This window comes from Manis javanica, chromosome 7 (assembly GCF_040802235.1).
Source record: "Manis javanica isolate MJ-LG chromosome 7, MJ_LKY, whole genome shotgun sequence".
In the NCBI taxonomy this organism is placed as follows: Eukaryota; Metazoa; Chordata; class Mammalia; order Pholidota; family Manidae; genus Manis; species Manis javanica.
In genome coordinates, this window is record NC_133162.1 from 66,593,701 (window position 1) to 66,614,725 (window position 21,025).

Sequence of the window (21,025 nt, forward strand, 5' to 3'; positions counted from 1 at the left end):
GTTTACGGCGTTTTTTTCTCCTCCTCTCGGTTATGGAAGACTTTAAAGGCCACTGTTAGGATCTCAGTCTGTGGTGTAGTGGGGCCCTGTTCTAACTTTTTGAGTTTAGCTTTAATGTCGGGGTAGCTTTGAGCTAGGAAGTATGTCATAAGGACATGTCTTCTTTCAGGTGTTTCTGGGTCCAGGCTGGTATACTGTAATAGGGCTTGAGTGAGTCTGTCTAAGAACTCAGAGGGGGTTTCGTCTCTCTTTTGAATTATGTCTTGGAGCTTTTGAAAATTGACTAGTTTACGAGCTGCCATTTTCAGACCTGCTATTAAGCAGGAGGCAAAAATATTTCAAGAGCAGAGACTCATGGCGGTGTTATAATCTCAGTGTGGGTCTTGTTTGGGGACAGCAGTGGGGCCAGGGGGATAGGTGGGGTCAGTCCTGTGGGTTTCGGTAGTGTGCGTTTGGGCGAAGTCCCAAACTCGTCTACGCTCTTCAGGGAGGAGAGTATTGGCCAGGAGCATGAAAATGTCATGATGCGTGAGGCTGTAAGACTGGAGGGTCCATTGAAACTCCCTGATGTATGTCGTGGGATCAGTGGAAAAGGAACTTATGCGTTTCTCTAGTTGGGCTAAATCTCTTATGGAGAAAGGGATGTGAACGCGCACGATGCCTTTGGATCTTGCTACTTCCCAGAGGGGGGTGATAATTTTGGGAGGCCCTCGGGACCGAGTCTGAGGGGGACTGAAGGGTTCTGGCTCAGTCTATGGGGGAGTGACGTGGTTTAGCTGTGCCTAGTCGAGGAGGTCCTGAAGTGCAGAAGGGGGTTAAAGAAAATAAAGAAAGATAGAATCAGACCCACGTGTTGCCAGCCTGCAGCCCAGCTGCTTGCCTCTGCTGCTTTAGTTGGGCTTGAACTCATGACTCTGAGGTTAAGAGTCCCATTCTCTACTAACTGAGCTACAGCAGGGCTCCAGTTAATTACTAATGGAATGCGTAAAGAAAATGTTCTTTGTTCTCCATTCCTGTCACATTGACAAGTGGGGGAAGGGCATAGCTAGAAGCAGGGGCTGTGTTTCTACACATCTTCAAGGTTTCCCTATTTTCAGAGTGAGGAGTCTTGGCTCGTCTTCGAGGACAAGATATGTTTTTGTGGACAGATAACTTCCAAGGACTGCACCGCTTGTTCTCTAGCTTGTGCTTTCCCATGCTGCGTTCAGACATGGGGGAAGGTGCTTTCCCATTCTCCCTACAAACATGTGAGAAGACAGAGGCGGTCCCTAACAGGGGAGAAACAGGTGATGAGGGCAAAGACGGAGGAAGCCCCTGGGACTTAGTTAAAGGGGGTGCTGAAAGGCTCAGGCTTAATCTGCAGGGGACGAAGGCGGAGGAGGTGAGATGGGGGAGGAGATGGTGGGGGAGGAAGGAAGAAGGGCTGTTGCAGGAGAAGAAGGGGAAGGGAGTGAACAGGAGGCTTCTGCTGTGGCGGCTTGCAGGCTAGGAGAACTTGGGAGGGGTCGGGGGGAGGAGGAGGCAGAAAGCTTCCATATAGGGAATCTCCTTCCATTTTTTCAGTTGCTGGCAGTAGTTAAAGAGATTGCGAGTGATGTTAGGATCAAGAGTTCCCCCTGCGGGCCATTGGTTGTTATTGTCTAGGGGGGTATGTCGGCCAATCTTGGGAGCAATATTTACAGAGAAGTTTTGGTTTTATATCAGGCGTCAGGGAGAGGGTAGCCAGATGCTTAAGCAGGCATTCAAGAGGTGAACTTTCAGAGAGGGATGAGGAGGCTCCCATGGCTAAAGGACAGAGAAGGAGACAAACAGGGGAAGATGAACGGAGATCCTCGGACTGGAAGCAGACCACAAGGAGACAAAGGGCATCCCCGATGATCCTTGGTGGTCTGCGGAAACTCGTATACGAGTCGGAATTTCTTAGGAAGTATGGGTCGTCACCCAGACTTCCCTAAGAAGGCAGAGTGCTGGAGTCACAAGGTACCTAGCGCTAGGCGTTTTCGGCAGACAGAACAGATTTTGGTGGACGGAACAGAAGGAGGAGGGGGCGGGGAAAGGGAGCGTTCTCATCTGCAAAGGAGTCACCTCGTTTATGGCTGTTGGAGGGGGGGGCCTGAGAGTCTGCCGCAGCCATGAAGGCTTGAGGCGGGGATTTATGGCTGTTGGAGGAGCAGCCTGAGGGTCCGCCGCAGCCGTGAAGGCCTGTGGCGTGGAGAGTTCCCTCCTCATCCCCGAGCATCAGGGCCTTGCTGGACGATCACGGTCAATGGCACTGCGATAGCTCGGGGAAGAGTGGCCCACTCTGGGGGGAAAACTTACCTAAAGGCCAGAGAGGAGTGGTGAGTGTGATGAGCCAGCGCCAGAAAAAGAGGACGAGGGCAAGCTGCTGCTGGTGTCGGGGGGAAGACGGGGCCCAGTTGGGGTGTCCCGTCTCCCGGGTTTCGGCACCAATGAAAGGAAAGGAGCAACACATAGCAGCAATTCACCGGAGAGTTCCGCTTTATTAGGGAAAGGTGCTGGGTTATATAGGAAGGGGCATGAATTGATTGAGGTGTCACTTCTACAGGGCTGGTGGCTGTTGGCTAGGTGCTGGGATTGGGAGGGGGGCGAGAGGTGATTGGGCTTCAGGTGGCGCTGGCGGGAACTGAGGACCCCCGAAGAGAAGCCGGAAGTTTGCCATCTTACTGGTGGGGACCCTTCAATGGGCACCAAGTCCCTATCACCCCAGGGTTTGGAGGAGCCCCAGAGCACTGGATGGATTGAGATTATGTTCTGGGAACTTCCCAAGGGCAAAGTAAGGAGATTTTTCAGGCAGGCTGCTAAAGAGCATGGTAGTACAACTGCAGTCCTGGCCAGGTAACCCAGGTAACAGGAACTTGCAAGCCCAAATCAGAGCTCTCAGTAGCCCCTTCCTACTTCTCTGGAGTAGAACAGAGAGTAACACGTTCAAAGAAAGAGGAGTGTGGGCAACCTCAGAGAAGAGGCACACTTAAGAACGTAGGGTCTGTGGTCTTGTAGGGTCTTTTTGGGTAGGAGTCAGCATAAGGCATGATGTATACAGGTGATTTATAATTACTTTGAAGCTTTGTTTTAAGAATAGGGTTATTTAGGTGTCTATATTGTTCCAGATTGCAGCGTTCTTTATCCACATAGGTTTATTTATACTTTGGAGGTCTGTCTCCTGTCTTGGTTACAAAGTTACTTAATTGATTAAGGGGCTGGTAGTAGAGGAAGAACAGCCTATAGATTAAGTTAATGAGTAAACTGTGCCTTTTTCACAGGCTAAGTAGATTTTACAATGGCTTGACCTTTGTCCTATTTCTCTGCCCTACCTAGGCCAGAGAAGTCCCTGGGGGACTGTTTATTTATCTGGATAATACCTGGACATTCCAAGTCACTCCTGGACTTTGAAACTTCAACTAACTAATTAACTTTGTGAGTCCTTTCTGGCTCTTTGTTTTTATTTGGTTAACTCTCTGAGTCCCTTTTAGAGGGCTTTACTGGCTTTATTCTCTCTCCACCCCACTCACACCTATTTTGCTGCCTAACATAATGGCTGTGAAAAGTAAGCCTTTATTTCTCTCCCACAGATTCAGACGTTGACTTTTAGGGCTGGTTTGGGGGTTGTCATAGAGCCCTTAGACCTGTTCTCAGTTTACTCCCTTGAGGCTTGAGGACTTAAGAGTTAACCATTCAAGCTATCCTCATACCTGCATAACTAACTTTACTCTTTTTTGTGGAATACTGCTGCACATTGAATACAGTTTGACATAGATCTACTTCTCAGGAATAACCAGTATTTCAGCATAGGGTAAGGGATGTGTGGGTAAAACTATAATATTTCCAGAATATCTTGCCTGGCTTTAGTACATCTGCATATTAATAGGCATTCAGAGGTGGAAAGAAGTATGGCTTTAGTGCATTTGCATAATTCCTCAGGGGTAGAGAGAAGTTCATCTCCATATCAATGGGTAATTATCTGGGCAACAGAGGGCTTATCTGTACCTGAGAGGTGAGGGGTTGGGCCAGTTTTGCTTCTGCTGGAGCAGGAGAGAGAAACAGCCCTCCAGACTGCAGTTGGTAAGCAATAAATGGATTTTAAACTTTATTTTCTCCCTTTGACTGATCTCAGTTTTAGAAGTATTTTTGCCCTGGGATTTCCTGATCCCAGACTTACGGGATGGAAGGAAGTGTAAACACCTAATAATTCTACTTGCACATGTACATTGAGAAAGAAAAAGATAAAAGTAGCCCCTAGAGACTTTGTAAAAAGAAAAGAAAAAATGATACAAACTTGGATGTAACAAACACATTATTGCTAACTCTGCACAGGCCAGTTTGGCCACATGTAACTCCTGGGAGAGGAAATCCTGCGACAAAATACCTCTAGAACCAAAATAAGTCAAAGGGAGAAATAAAGTTTAAAATCCGTTTATTGCTTACAAACTGTAGTCTGGAGCCATCTCTCTTTCCTGCTCTATTAAAAGCAAAACCAACCCTCGCCCTCACATCTCAGGTTCAGATAAGCCCTAGTTGCCCAGGTAATTAACCATAGATACTGAGATGAACTCTCCAACCCCTCACAATGCCTTTTGATATGCTAATGCACTAAAGTCAGGTGGGATATTGTGGAAATATTACAATTATACCCACACCATAGTAGAGGTTGAGAAATATTTATTGAATAAGTGAGTGAATGAAATGTTTCAAACATCTGTGGAAAGTGTTACATTTTTTTGAAAAAGCAAACTGATATTTTGGGGCATTTAAGATTAACATCACAAAAACAATGAGGGAAATGGATAAAAAATTCCCTGAATTCAAAAAGTGGAGGAAACATCCAAAATTTGGGGGGGGGGGGAAACCCACAGAAAAACACCTCAGGAAAACAAAACTATAGAGCACCAAACTCTCAAACTCCCATGTTGTTATTGTTACCTTTTTCTTTTTAACCAGATGATAGTTTTAGTAAGATTTCCATTTTGATCAACTTGCTTTTGGTTAGAGTATTTTCTTTGAAGCACCTAAAGAAGATGAATAATCCAAGAAGGTAGAGGGCATGGCAGGACTCCGGAAAAGGCTTAGCCTGGGTGGAGCTACAAGTTTGCAGGAGGCTACGGAGTCTCCAAGGCAAGACTTAAAGACGAATAGTGACCACGTCATGGAACTCCCTGTTAGGTGTTCTAGTAAGTTCTGACTTTTCCTTGCACATGAAAATTGGGAGTTAAGTACTTCTAAAAGTTTACCCGAATGTTTGTTTTCTGAGAGCAGAGACTGCATTCATGCTGTTCACAGCTGTATCACCAGGCTCAATAAACAGTACCTGGTATTTTTTGGGCTTTTATTGTTACGAGGTATTTTTGAGAAGTATAAAGGACTCAGTGGACATCCTTTGAAGCCAAGTTTAATATAAAGAATCCGAAGTAAGAGTTTTCAAGAAAAAAAAAGATTGGCTAAGAATCTTTGATGATTTAGGGAAGATTAGTGCAATTCTTTTGGCAGGGGCAGGGGTTGAGGGGTGGGGGAGATATTTTCCCAGCCCAGGGCAAAATACTTTTGAACCGAAATCAAAGGGAGAAATAAAGTGGGAGAAACCCAATTATTGCTTACAAGCAGTCATCCACTTCTGCTCTTGCAACCCAGCTGCAAAAAAAAGGGACCCCACCCAACCTCTCTTGTCCAGATATATCCTTGCTCCCCCCTGTAGTCACCTATTGATATGGAGATGGCTACTTCTCTCCACCCCTTGGAAACACCTATTGACATGGAGTTGAACTAACGCCAGGAGAGAGATTCTGGAAATATTGCAGTTTTACCCACAACTAGCCATAAGATTGGATAATTGTTGACCTTTTCCAGTGACATCTAAATATTGTAGTGGGAACACAGATGAACCTGTATGGAGCTGAGAAAAGAACAGAAAGCAAGTACTTAACAGTGTCTGGTAAAAATGTGCTTCGGAAGCAGATTAATGGAATAGCACGGGGAAGGTCACCACCTAGTGTGAATTCAAGGTACTGAGAGGAAAAGTAAAACCAAAAATGATGTGAATTTTGAAAATTACTGGGGGAAAAACATCAGATAAAACAGTTTAGGTCCAGTCATATTTTGATTTTCTCCATTCTCTTAACCTCCAAATTCCCCCAACAATTCCAGCTCCATGAATATTCTCAAACTACCTCAATGTATGGTACTGCCCAAGTGGACTGTCTGACCCGTCATTGCCTCTGACCCCAAGCAGACAGCATAGGACATATTTACAGTCATAACTCATTAACACAACCACCCATGATTGCATCTCTTTCTCTTTTCCTCATGCATTTTTATCATTCTTGTTGGTGAGGCATGATCTATGCTGGAAGCCAATCTAAAACATGGGACCTCCTTCCATCTGGATCTTGGCCTTTAACTTGCCTAACTAAAAACCTTACTTTCATTTATTTTATATTTTTCTCTTCCTGGATATTGATCTCAGGTAAGTTAGCCTGTTTCTGTGCTTCAGTGTCTTCATATGTATAATGGATATAAGTAATATATGTCCACATAGGGCCACTACAAAATTTAATTAAGATAATGTATGAAAGCTCTGTTCTTTGGATCTGCCACATAAATTTGTATCAGCTTGTTTAAAGAAAAAGGGGGATATGTGAATCCCTCTGAATTTAGATGAATTAATCTAAACAGTTGTCAAGCATGTGTTGTTTTCCATACTTGGAGTATAAAAACATTTTGTTCCATGCATCTGAGAAAGTTCAAATTCCTACAGTGGTGAAGAAAACCCCAATGGCCTACAGTTTCCTCATCTGTAAAATGTTATCTCACAGAACTGTTTTAAGTAGATGATGATTTTTCCAATGATCTAATGTCCATAAACCTTATTAGATATCAGTCTCTGGCGTCTCCTGCTTCCAATCTTGGTATTCCTTAGTCAGTGATACATCATGCAATGTGAATCATCTGTGAGCCTGACAAAGCTTTTGTCCTCACACAGTCTGCAGTCTGTCTATAACATAATAGTGATAGCATAAGCACAACGTCAGAGGTCAGACTGCCTAGGTCAGAGGCTCACTCTGTGGTCTGAACCACTCTGTTCCCAGTTCTCACCAATCTAAGTGGGGATAAAATAGTACCCATTTCACAAGGGTATTTGGGGATTAAATGAGAAAATTAGTTTCCACTGGTGCTCAATGAATGGAATGTAGGTGTTGAAAAGGTAGATTAGATAAGCTAATCAAGAGGTGTGTCTGGGGTGGAGCCATGGTTAGGGCTTTGTCTAAGGTGTGTCTAGGGTGGGCACTCAAGGGTATATTAATGCTGTTTCAGAGCTCATCACTTTATCATGAAGAAAGACTCTGGATTAGAGAGGTTCAACATGGCTTCCAATGGTGAGTTTCTTTGGTAGGAGGCAGCCTGCCTGATGGACTGATGTTTTGTAGGGGTTTGGGATCTCATTTTTTAAAAGGACAGGTTTATAGTCTGGGGACAACTCTTGTCACTGATATAATTGTCTGTGGTTTTGCACAGTGGAATTGGGTGTTAGGACCTTCTGAGAGGCTCAGGTATTTAAAAATGAACGTTTGCTTACACTGAAAGCAGTTTCTTGTCAGTTATATCTCAAACTGGGTAGAGCCCAAATAAATATCTAACAATATGGAAATTTAAAAAAACATTTCTTGTATTTTAAAAATATATATGGAAGTATTTTTGGATGAAACAAGATATTGGGATTCACTTAAGAATATTGTTGGGGTGGAGGATTTGAGGAGATGAGTGGAGTGGGTGGGTGGCTAAAATAAGATTGGCCACTGTGAACCAAGAAAGGAAGCAAAAATCCTGATCAAGTTAAACAGACAAAGTTTTATTCGGGGTTTGTTAGGAATGCAGCACGGGAGACAGATGCAAGATGATGTATTCAAAATGTGTACCTCCAGACTACAAAAATGGAGGAGGCTTTCAAAGGCAAAAATTGCAAGATTAAGAAAAATTACATAAATTGTTGCATATTCAGTAAGGATTGATGGAGGAAATCTTGGAACTGCAAGGTTATGGTTTACACTTGGTATTTTGAAAAGCTACAAGGTCACACACAGCAAAATTCAGTCACATTGGTCCTTGAGACATTGTGGTTTAGCACTATTTAAAGTTCATAAAGTTCAAGTTTGCACTGAAGTGAGGATGTGTTTGGCCCTATTTCAACAATGTCGACCAGATCCGTTTTGATTGACAAATGTGATTCTATCTTGATTTTTTTTAAGTCAAAAATATATTCACACAACATATTGTTATATATTAGAGTTGAGTGATAGAACCATCAGGTTCATTATACTCTTTTTTTCTTGTTATTTTCATGTATGTTTAAAAGTTAACAGGATAAGAAGTTAAAAAAAAACAAAAAACTTCTCCAAACCATAAGAGCTATCTTGGAAGAATTGTAGTAGTGGCCCTGGGATTTTTTTTTCCTAGTTCACAAATGATTTGATATTCTGTGAAGTTTGGAAATAATGTGGAACTTTCCAAGCCTGGGATATGGAGGAGACTTGATAGTCCTGTTCCTTGAGAAGGTAGACTCCATATATTGGGGTTCCAGCTTTGATTTCTTTTTCTAGCTGAACCATAATTGAGGTGAGGAGGCTATGTGATCTGCTACAACTGTGTCTTATATCATTCGCATTGTGCTCTAATGGGTGATACATGAGTCCTCTGTCAGAGGCTCCTCAGTTTATGTATAGTGGACTCAGGAGTACCCTGGTCCCATTACCATCTCTATCTAAGAGGCAAAAATCTACACCAGAGGGACTTGAGAGCAATGTGGCCATGCTTTTAGGATGTGAGATCCTGCAACCCAGGGCCTGGTGGGCAACTGGAGATGCAGAGGTAGCCTTCCCCAAAGGCTCAGTCAGCCTCAGAGCTGGGATTTGAGCACAGGCAGTCAGACTCCAGAGGTGTGCACTGACCATGGGGCTATGATGGTACAAAAGAATGTTTGCTTGATTGATATTTTTACTGCTGAGTTTTATTTTTAATAAATGTGCATATCTGCTTTTCAGAAATGCTGGGAAATTTTTATGTTGACTTATGGTGAGTGGCCATGGGTAGGGGGGTGCAGCAAAACCTCAGACCAGATCTCCCAGTTTTGGCCATGCCCATCTCTTATCCTGAGCAAAGACCAGGACTGTCATTTTACTGTAAACAGAGTACTCTCTTGTCCCTTTGTTAGTGTCATGTGTTCCCAAACCCTGCAGAACTTGGAGTCTCCCAGCCAGTATCTCAAGCTAGCAATGAGTAGGAAGGTGGTATAGTGAAGTCTCGGAGTGGGGGAAGCTTCTCTGCCAAGTAGAGTTATTAGAAACAGTGCTTCCTTTTACTTCTCACCACCTGTTATTTTAGCCAAGGATCAAGGATTTAAATATACCTTCCATAGCTCATTGTTGTAATGAAATACTTTGTACATCTTCTCCGTGAAGGAGATTGTCCTTCAGGCCTTCAGACAAAATTTAATATGCTTGTATTTCAGGGAGACTTGATGGGAAGGATGGGAGACTTCTATTCAAATTTAATTAATTCCTAAGAGTGTGTGGGATTATGACTGAGATTAATTTACTCTTTTTTCCTGTGTTTCTCATACTGAAAACATACATTTAAAAAAATCACCAAAAAGAAGTAGACTAAGAGTTGTTGGGCTAGACAAATCTCTTGGGCTCAGACAAGCTTTGATGGAGTTGGTGTGGGAATCCACCTCCTCCCTTATCTGAGGTGCAGGTGAGAGCACTGAATACCTGGCCAAAAATTAGGTCTGACCTCCTCCCTCTGCCTCCTTCTCCCATCCAAGTATTGGCCAAGCCAAACCTTGCTTAGCTTCCAAGATCACATGGTTCATTCAGGGTGGTGTGGCTGCCACCAGAGATAGCCTCTGCTTCTCACTGCTTATGCCCTTGGGCAATGCATTCCTTCCACTTCTGTTACTTTCCAAGATAATGAATAGTCATTTCCCTACTACCCTACGTAGGAATTATGACACTCGTAAGAATTATGACAATCGGAGTAAACTATTTATGGGAGAGCCCTCTGTCTCTGAGGGGTGAAAGGACATGCTCATGGTCACGAGAAAGTGGAGAAGGTTTGTCCTAGACAAATGGATTTTTACAAAAACTAGGGCTTCTTTCTCTAATTGCCTTTTGATCCTCTCTCTTTGATTATGGGATTAGGCTGAGCACGGATGAGATTACCAGCCTCCCTTGAGGATTCGTTAGCTTCCAGTATGTGCAGGGATCACCCCATGTTGTCCTCATTTCCTGGTGTTCACTAAGGAAACATTTATGGGCATTGGGAGGGAAATTACCATTATTTGTGATTTCAGACATGCCTTGTCCATTGAAGATTAGTTTATCTAATCTAATCTTCACACTCCAGCAGGATGAGGTATTTATTATTACAGGTTGTAAGCTGTTCTCCCTAGATAGTCCTCTCTCTGCAGCCTGAGAGTCTCCAAATCTGTCTCTTTGTTTAAAAAGTGAAGAAGAGTTCTTAATGAGGAATTTCAGATTTAGAAATTGCAGGGTAATTTTTCCATTTAAATAATCTTTAATCTGCCCTTGATTGCTGTGGTGTTTTTTTCAAGCCAGGTTGGTATTTTTTCAGACTTGGGTCTTTTCCACACTTAGCTGATAGGAATAGAGATTCAGCAGGGCCAGGAATTAGCCTCTATCTTATCTCCCAGATCCAGGGCTATCACCTTTGGTTCTGGGTTCTGGGTGATCTGGAGCACAAAATGGCCAAGGTTCCCAATAGTCTATGAGTTTACGGGAGGAAAGGATTATTGTATTCTTAGCATGAATAAGGATTTATTGAAAATGCATTCATGAATTCATCTAATTGTTTTTAATAACCCCATATAGATCCTCTTAGACCTTGTTATCATGTGGAGAAACAGAGACTCAAAATGCAGTGACTCATGTAGTAGTAGTTAGGAAGGGATGAATAGAACTAAACCAATATTTGGAACTGTGTGGGGGCAGATACTGATTATTATCATGACTGAAGGCTACTACCAGCAACTTTGTAGGAAGGAATCAGTGATTCCATGTGGCAGTGTGTGAGCCAGCCTTTCACAAAGAATTGTCTCAAAATGCCAATGGTTTCTCTACTGATAATTAGCCCTCTCTTAACATATGTGCCATCTTTTTACCTGAGAAAGTAGAAACAAAGTGAAATGGAAGAAAAATGCAACTATTTGATTAGTTCAGGAGCTCACACAGGTGATGTGTGTCCCTCTGTATGCAATCACAGTAGCAGGTGTAAAGTCAGATTTTCCAAGAGTTGGTTTGCTCAGTTGGTTAAGGGTGTGACCTCCATATCTCCCGACTGAAGATATATATTTCCTTTTTATAATTAGCAAGTTATCTGTGATACTTTGAGAACAGGTGAATATGTTTCTTCAATGACCTTTCATTCAATGATTTTAGCATTCATTTATGATGGTTGTCTGGATCAATAAAATGCACTGAGGATTGCAAAATGGGGATTTCTAATGTTTATAATTTCTTCTATCTGGTTTTAGGTGTTGTTTTTCTTTAAGCTTTCTCCTCTTCTCCCTTTCTCTCATAATAATGAATATTTTAAAAGGTCTGGGAATAATGTGGACTCATCATTACTGGCATTTTCATTGCTTCTAGACCTCTCCAGTGGACAGAAAATAGAACTTTATTTTTAAATCTTGAGTTCATACTGATTTCAACAGCACAAAGTTCTCTTCCTTACTTTATCATATTATGTATTTGTGTTGCTGTTCTGTTTTCATAAATTGATCATACTTAATGAGCATACAGATTAAGAAAGGGAAGGAAATGTGACCAGCACCTGAGAAGGCTAAATGGTCCTTCCTTCCATTCACTGACCAACCCCCATCTTGACTTCTAAATAGAGCATAGATAAATTTGCCTGGGCTTTTACTTTATGTTAATGGAATCATACAATCTGTACTCTTTTACCATCTTTTGTTGTTAATATTTTTTGTGAGAGTCATCCATATAGTTGCAGATTGTCCATTCTTACTGTTAATCTAGTATTGCATCCTGTAAGTATGTTGCAATTCATTTATCTATTATGCTCCTGATGGAAATTTGGGTGTTTGTTTTAGGTCTGTAAAGAAAAGTAATATTAGAAATGTCACTGTATATATAATTTATTGCATATGCACACACATTTCTATTGGTAGATCTGAGGAATGGAATTGCTAGGTCATATGTTATTCCTATTTTTAAATCTATTAGTGTGTCCAAACTTTATCAAAATGGTGATACCAGTTTACATTCCTACTAATAGATGAGCATTGCTCTTATTCTATAGTTTATGTAGCATTAGGACTATCTATTTGGTAGAATTCCTCTGTGAAACCATCCCTGCCTCATTTTTTTCTTTTTTTCTGGGGCAGTTACTTGGTAATTTTCTTCTATTGAAATCAATCTGTTTATGCTTTCTATCTTTACTGGGGTCAGTTTTGGTACTGTATTTATCTAAAACATTATTAATTCCTTCTAAGTTTTTAATGCTTTGCATAGGGATTGTAAATTAGTTTCTTGTTGGTAGAAAGGAGGCATTAAACTCATCTTTTTTCATTTCCTGTATTTGTGCTTTCACACCTTTAAAAAAGTCAGTTTATTTATTTAAAAAATTGTGGCTAAAAAACACAATTTAACATCTCAATTCTTAAGTGTGCAGCTCAGCAGTGTTATTTCTCAACTTTTCACGATTAATTTACTAGTGGTTTGTCTGATTTATTGATGTAAACAAATCTGAATTTTGATTTGTTTACATATCATTTTTAATCCAAAACCCCACCATTGTTGTAGTCTTAGTTGTACAATAAAATATATGGAATGTTCACTGACCATTCTGTTGTGAAGTTTTCCAGTTGACTTTTGGTTGGACAAAGCTCATCTTCTAGAATATTCCTCAGGGAAGACGTGTGTTACTGCTTAAATTCTGGTACATTGAATTTTTCTGTGAATAATGCTGCTATGAACATGGGTGTAGAAATTTCTGTTCAAATCCCTGCTTTCACTTTTTTGGGTATATGACCAAAAGTGGAATGGCAACTACCAATTGTATTGTTAGGTAATTCTATTTTTAATTTTTGAGAAACTGACAGACTGTTGTCCATAGTGATACCCCCTTTTAGAGTCCCACCAACAACAGTACACAGGGGTTCCAATTTCTCCACAGCCTGGGCAACACTAGTTATTTTCTGTTTTTTATAGTAGTCATCTTAATGGGTATAGGGTGGTATCTCCTGGTGTTTTTTATTCATTTCCCTAGTGATTAGTAATATTAAACATTTTTTCATATGTTTAATAGCTGTTTGTATATCTTTGGAGAAATATTCAAGTCCTTTGTCCATTTTAAAAATCAGGTTGCTTATTTTAATGTTCGTGATTTGTAGGAGCTCTTTATACAGTCTGGATATTAACCTCTTATCAGATATGATATGCAGATATTTCTGCCATTCCTTAGATTGCCTTTTCAAACTATTGATTGTACCTTTTGATGCAGTTTTAAATTTTGATGTACTCCAACTTATTTTTTCTTTTGTTGCTTGTGCTTTTGGTGTCATATCTAAGAAATCATTGCCACCTATAATGTCATGAATATTTTGCCCTCTTTTCTTATAACAATTTTATAGTTCTTGCATTTAGATCTTTTATCCATTTTGAGTTTTGTATAATGGTACAGGTAACTGTCTAGTCTCATTCATTTGCATGTGGATAATAAGTTTTTCCAGTTTATCTGAGCATAACTTTTGAGTCTCCCAAAACTTAACTACTTATAGACTATCTTGACCCTTGAGCAACACAGATTTTAACTGTTCAGGTCCACTTATTCCTGGATTTTTTTCTATAACTATATTGGAAAATATTTTGGAGATTTGTGACAATTTGTTTACATTTCTCTTGACCTGTGAATGGCACCATGTATGGTCTGGAAGTGTTTATGTGTGTAAGTTTTGATTAATTTTAACTTTTTATAATTTTTGTGATAGTAAATTTTATGATAGTATTTTATGATAGTAAATGACAAAACAGACTCGTATTTACATATATTTCTAAATTTTTCTTAATTTTTTCAATATTTCAATATTTCAAATTAAAATTTTCAATATTTCAATATTTCAATATTTCTAGGCTGCACAATTCATCTGAGTTTACATTGCCACAAATCTCCAAAAACTGTTACAATATATTAGCTGAAAAAAAATCTGTGTATAAGTGGACCCATGTAGTTCAAATTCATGTTGTTCAAGGGTCAACTGTAGTTGAATCCTGCTTTTTTGTTTTTTTAACCACTCATGGAAACTCACTACTGAGCCTTCCTACTGTTTCAAGTGCCCATTCATTGCTGTGTTGAAGGGTATGTGCACTTTCGATTTGATTGTATATAATAAAATTACTTCCAAAGTTCTAACAATTGATAAATTAACCCTGATGTTGATTTCCTATATTCTTTAATCTTTATCATTCTTTCCAGCTCCACCACCATACATTTAAATTGTTGGTTTCCAGATGGGTGTGAGCTGGTTTATTTGTATGTCTTCAATTACTAATGAGGCTTAGAATTTTTTTTGTCTTTTCCTTTGTAGTGTGACTTTTTGTTAGACTAAAGAAATCTTTCCCTACCCTGGAGGTCATAAATCTCATTTTTCATCATAACTTTAAATATTGGCCTTTATATTTTATTATAAATAGGTATGAGGAAGGGCTCCACTTCTCAGAAAATCTTGTTTTATGAATGGTAACCGGTGAACAGTCTTTTCTTTTTCTAGTTGCTACCAGTATTTCCTAATGCTTTTCTCTATATATTTCTCAGGATCTCCAATTGAAGAATATGGTTATAATGAAGTGAAAAAAAGAAAATGGGGAAAAGAAAAGGGGAGACCACGACATAAATTTACTAAGGATGAATTGCATATACTTAATCTGGCATTTGAAGAAAATCCATATCCTGATTTTACCACTAGAAAAGAATTGGCTGAACAACTCCACTGTCAAGTGTATGTAATTGATGTAAGTGAAATATTCAAAGTTTTGCATATATATGTCTTTTTGTAGACAATATGGAAAAGATAAAGAATTAGAGAGTGTTTGTAATACCATTTCATCACAAAGGACAAATCAAGTCACTTTTTTTGTTCATCTTAATGTGGATATGAATATGTTGTGTGTTTTATGGAAAAACAGTCTTGCAAGACAAGTCTAGAAGCAGAGACCAGTTAAGAATCTATGAGAGTTATCTAGGTTAGGGGCAACAATGGTTTAGACCAGGCTGCTGGCTGTGGAAGTATAGAGAACTGGGAAGACATTTATCATTTTGAAAGTGGAGCTGATATGATTGCTAAGAGATCTCTGCATTCTCTCACTACATATCTAATAAGAAGGGACGCAAAACATAGACCTTAAGAGAATGGAAGATTGGAGTTGCCTTTAAGATAGGGGAGACATGAGAAAGGAGTGGTTTTATTCCACAGGCATTAGGAGTTTCACTTTGGACGTGTTCAGTTTGGCATGCCAATTAAACTTCCCAAGAGGAGATGGTAACAAGTTGGTACACATCTCTGAAGCAGGAGATGGACTTGGCTTGATAGGTCTACCTCTTGGTATCATCCCCCACAGCTTGGGTAGGTGCTTCAAAACCGTTTGTTGCATGAACCAGCATTTTATTTGGGAATCTCTGATATGATTGTTTTGGAAGTGATTGGTAATAGCTGCATGAAATTTTACTGGAGTTGTATTGGTTTTGTATACATACAATTAAGAAAATGTCCATGTTTTCTTTGTTCTATAATTGTCTATAGATGATTGAATTTATTGGTTGCTTGACAATAGGAAAAAATCATCTTAGGGAAAATAAGAAAGGGAATTAAGAGTAGCTTTTGAGGATAAAAGAAAAGGTAAATGCTATGTTAATAACTATGTTATGTTAAGTTTCATGAGCTGGAAACATTTCAAGGAAAATACAAATCAATGTATTCATACAAGTAAACAGAAAATCTGGATAAGGTACTAACTAGGAAGGAATTGAAAGGCTGGTCAAATATTTAAATACTCTTCTACTGTGTTTTCTTTACATTTCTGGACCACTGGATTTCTCAAGGTGAAGCTACTTTTTATTCAATTTCAAAAATCCTCTGTACTTCTCAAAGGGATAGATTTCTAACAGGAAGTTCATGGATGTGGTTCCAGAAGTGAACAGTGGCAAACGGCCCCCAGACACTGTGGCCTACACTTCATGGCTCCATCTGTTTACAGCAACCATGGTTTATTAGGATGGATTGTCTAAAAAAGCATTTTATCATTTCCACCTTCCCCAAAGACCTGGGGATTCTGGTTGGCATGAATAAGTATCCTCATTTTAGGGAGAATTAAAAAAAAATGGAGACCAGAGGTGTTAATGGAATACTGAGGGTCACATATTAACTATACAGTTATGACTCAAACTCTTCATGTGTAGCCTTTCAAAATAATAAATTTAAAAACATAACTTCGAATATATGGAGCCATAAACTTATTTTGGTGTGCAGCTGGAGTAAAATAAAGATGTGGAAAAAACTTCAGTGTGTTTAGGGAGCAGCTGGTAGTCAATTCCTTTAAATGCAAGAGATTACAGGTTTGGGGGCAGATTTTGAAGGCCTAGGTCCACATGTCAGAAGTGCCACTACCAACTGTGGAGCTGGTTGGGATTTTGCAGTCATGCACTGCATGACTTCCATAATCCTACATGCAGCCTCAGGAAGGACTGCCCTTATTTTTCATGTCTTATTCAAGGTCAGGAAGAAAATCAGTGATAATGCTGAAATTAGGCTTAGCTACAAAATTCTCTCCCATATTACACAAGTGCATTGCGGAATAATACCACATCAATAAATTTGATAGATGCTATTTTCTTTTCTTTTTAGAACTGGTATCAGAACAAAAGAGCCCGACTACCACCTAGAGAGAGACACATAATATTTGCTGCTAGGAAACGACATGAGTTCCCTGTCCAGCATCATTTGCTTTTAAGCCTCCAAGATGCCCCAGCAGAATCTCCCCTACTCGGTAAAGTTGGCTGTTCTCCAGAGACATGGAGGGTTCCCAGTCAACAGGATGGCTCAGCTGACACTGATTCCAGACATTAAAAAGGAACCAAGCTGTGCTTTGGAGTACCAAGGTGACATGGGAAGTAGACTTTGTCCTGCCTATTCATTTTACAGCTACAGATCAGTGTTCTTTCTTCATCCTCCTATCTTTTCTGTGCAATGTTTTTAGAGGGACAGACCTGAGCAAGCAGAAAGCCAGAAAACAAGGCCCTTGTTCTGCACTGTTAATAGTGTGCAGGGAAGAGGGAGCAGGAGCAGATGCCCCTTGTCATTACTCACTATTTCAAGGACAGCAGTGAAATAGTTGCTGATTCCTCTAGAGCAGCTCAACATTTGCAGCATAATTAAGAGAGACTGTGCTTCCAGAATCACCTTCTATTACACCTGAATTACAGTGATTGAGGGCAGCAGGCACGCATCCTCTCTCAGTCACAGCAGCAGGATGAGTATTTGTCAAGCTAGTAGTGGTCAGGTTTCTGTCAGTGCCTCTTGGGAAAGATACACAGAGAGCTGCAGTGACCTAAATCCCAAATGCAGCAGCTTTGGGGTGAGGGATCTGCAGAGGTCTGCTTCTGGGACCAAGAAAGTGGCTCCATTATATTGGTTCTAAGCTTCAGAAAGAACAGCCATAGTTTATCCAGTCATCCATACAGCAGTCCAAGACAAAGGCCTTTCAGAGCCAGTGCATAAGTACTAACTTCAGGAAAGCTCCATGAGCTGTTGATCTCTTCTTGTAGGCAGCAGTGTCCACCAGCATTATAGCCCCTGAATGTGCAATTCATTGTGGAAAAAGCTGGGTAAGACTATGGAGCCCAAAACCAACGAATACAAAGGCAGCAAGATGACCATCAAGCAACAGCAGCTACCAAATCTGAAGCCAGTTGTGCTTCAAAAGAAAGGTTCTTGTACAGTACCTGCCCCAGATACTATCTTCCTTTCAAAGCAAGATACCCAGCAAGAAGTACAAGACTATGAAGGACCCTAGTACAGCAACCTTTGGATGAGGCCTCCAAGGCTGTCACTGCAGAGCTGTCTACTTGGGAACCATGGCAGTAGCCGTATGTCCTGCAGCTAGCCCCACCAAAGCCGTGACTGTGGAGGACACCCCAACATCAGCCTGGGCTCTGTACAGCTCAAAGGCAGCCCATTCACTGAAGCCACCCTTTCCCTTTTAAGGCAAGAACTCCCGATGGAGCTGCAGGCCCAGCTGTTGCACTCCAAAGAGCCCCTGGGAGAGGAGCCCATGTACAGCCCTCACCAACCCCCTGAGATGAGAGCCGCTTCCTGGGGGAATCCAGAGTGCTGTGACCCAGTCACCTGTGGATGTGGAGCAACAAGATGTCACAAGATCTGAGAGGACCCAGTTGAGCATATCTGAATGCCATGGTGTTAACCTGGTTTCTGAGGGAAAGCCTGGTATCTGTGAACCAACTCTGAAATGGTTTTCATAACTTTGAGCCTTAGGATCTAGAATCATGTCTCAAGTGTTTCAGAGTTTTCTGTCAGTTGGAGCAGGTCCTGCCAGGGCTGTCATATACATCTGGGCAGGTGGTGGTGTCCACACCATACTGGGCGGCCCACTCACACAACAGTATCTAAGAGGAGAATCATTTCTTCCCAAATATCAGAGTTGCCTCCAAGTGAGATTTATGTTAAAGCGTACCAGTGGTAGAGTGATCTTTGTTATTTCTTTCCATTTTTTTCTTGAAAATATTTAATAACAAAACAATATATTCTGGTTACGATCATTCAAGTAATACAGTATTTCAAGTTGTAAAGGAAAAGCTAAGGCTCTTATTCTTGCACTCCAAGTTCATATTCCTGAAGTAACAATTGTGAAGAGTTTAATATGGTTTGTCCTACACTGTGTAACGTTTTGCATATTTATTTCATATATTTTTAACTCAAATTGTGTCATGCTAATTTTCATAATAAAACACGTCTTGTACATCTTTTTCCCAAGGTAATATAGCAGATAGATCTACTTCACTTTGTAAAATATCTCCCATCTGTTACTACAATAAGATTGAGAGTAGGTAAGGAAATAGCAACTCTTATGCACATCCAATGGTGTGATTTGCATAATTTAGATAACCACTAGGAATAGTTATTGAAATTGCAAATGCCCAGCAATTCTACTAGATGTGCTTATAGATCAGAGAAACTCTTGCATGTGCTTATAGATCAGAGCTCCAAATAAGACATATAAAATAGTAAGCTGGCAGAGTGAAAAATAATAGACTAGATCTGTGTAATTGAAAGAGTGCTGGGATACAATGTTCAGTGAAAATCAAGTTGCCTAATTCGAATTATAGCATGATAATTATGAATATAAAGCATAAAGCAGCAAATATTGATTATTCTCAGATTCTCATAAATACATTCCTAGCAAAGATATAAAAACATAGAATGTGTTTATATTCACTGAATTATTGAGAGTTGCAGTTGGGCAAGGAGGAAAATGAAAGAATACATTTTATATGTCATGAAACATAGCTTATAAATATGAATAAATCTGCCGTCTCTTTCACTGGATTTCATATGTATGCAATTACATCTTCCACTAGTGCGTTTTTGTTTCTATACGATCCTTATTCACTTATTTTTCTTAACTTTATTGCATTGGCCAAAGCTGCAGTCCTAATATACTGAATCAGAATAGTAAGAGGTGACATCACTGTCCATGTTTCCCAGTTTCACATTCAGCATGGTATTTGTTATACTGTATATTATCAGTTTCTGTAAGAGGTGGCCATTTATTCCCAATTTATTGTTTCCTTCCCTTGTACAGATTTTGAAGTTTTTAAATGCTTTTCCAATGATTGCCATAATAAGATGTTTTTTCCTCTTGTAACCTGTTCACATGGTGATTTAACTAGATTTTTCTTATATTAAAGAATGCTCTTGGAATTATTCAACTAGGTCATGATATATCCATTATGTATTTCTGGGTTAGGTTGCTAATACTTTGATTAAAATCATGATATCTATGTTCGTTAATGAGATAACCTTTAATAATTTTCTTTGCTGTCACTACCTTTAGGGGTTTGGGTCACTTTAAATTAGCCTTGGAATGAATTAGGAATTCTCTAAAATCTTATGTAAAAATTCATTCCTTCATTGAATAAATTTTCTGGTGAATCTGCCTGGGCCTGAAGTTCATTTTATGAGAAGATTTTGGGCCAATAATTCCATATTTTGAATGATTACAGGACAGCCATTTCTCCTCAAGTCATTTTTGGCAAGTTGAATGTCTCCAAGAATATGTCCATTTCATCTAAGTTCTCACATTTATTGCCATAAAATCATTCAAAATCTTAACATGCCTAGAAGTATATGTAGTAATGTATTCTGCATTTTACAACTTAACACTTGTACTTTCTATTCTTTTCTATCTTTGAGAGAGGTTTAGAAAGACCCAGGTAGCACTGTGGACTGGATTTCTGCAGGCCAAAGGGAATACTAAGAGTAGGGTTCACTGATGCCAGTGCCAGGCTGGCCAGAGGAGCCTCCAGACCCAGACTTGAATAGTGGATTCTTCTGTCCTTGTAGCGCTCTGTCAAAAAGCATCTGCATGCTCCTGGGAGACTGTGGCTGCTGCCCACATTGTCCCCACAGCTCTCAGACTCCCACCTGTGACAAGAGAAGTCCAAGTGGGAGCTGTTAGAGGTTTGGGGTTGGAGCTCGGTCTGAGCTAGGGCTTATTTCCACATTGACAGCCACATCCAACCCAGGGGTGGGAGGTTGGGTGTGGCACAGGCACGCAACAAAGGGATTCCATTGCTCTCTGACCCAGCACCTGAGAACTGGGAACTCACATGTCAAGAATGAGCTTGTGGTTCCTGCCCATCAGGTCAACATAGTCCCTTCAGTTGTCAGGTAAATTTTATGATAGTA

At 40.2% G+C, this 21,025-nt stretch overlaps 1 protein-coding gene across 1 annotated transcript; it reads left to right on the forward strand.

Annotated features, from left to right (window-relative positions):
- Positions 1-7,372: 7,372 nt before the first annotated feature.
- LOC108402116 (cytoplasmic polyadenylated homeobox-like protein) lies at positions 7,373-20,595 on the forward strand. Its single transcript, XM_017668423.3, has 3 exons — positions 7,373-7,385; positions 14,860-15,056; positions 16,946-20,595. The coding sequence occupies exons 1-3, from the start codon at positions 7,373-7,375 to the stop codon at positions 17,165-17,167; spliced, it is 432 nt and encodes a 143-aa protein (XP_017523912.1). The 3' UTR covers positions 17,168-20,595.
- The last annotated feature ends 430 nt before the right edge of the window (positions 20,596-21,025 follow it).

What these genes read in the sequence shown, in the direction of transcription:
- LOC108402116 (XM_017668423.3), top strand. An exon ending in GTCAAGTGTATGTAATTGAT is followed by an intron (nt 15,057 to 16,945) that starts GTAAGTGAAATA and finishes TTTTCTTTTTAG; the next exon opens with AACTGGTATCAGAACAAAAG.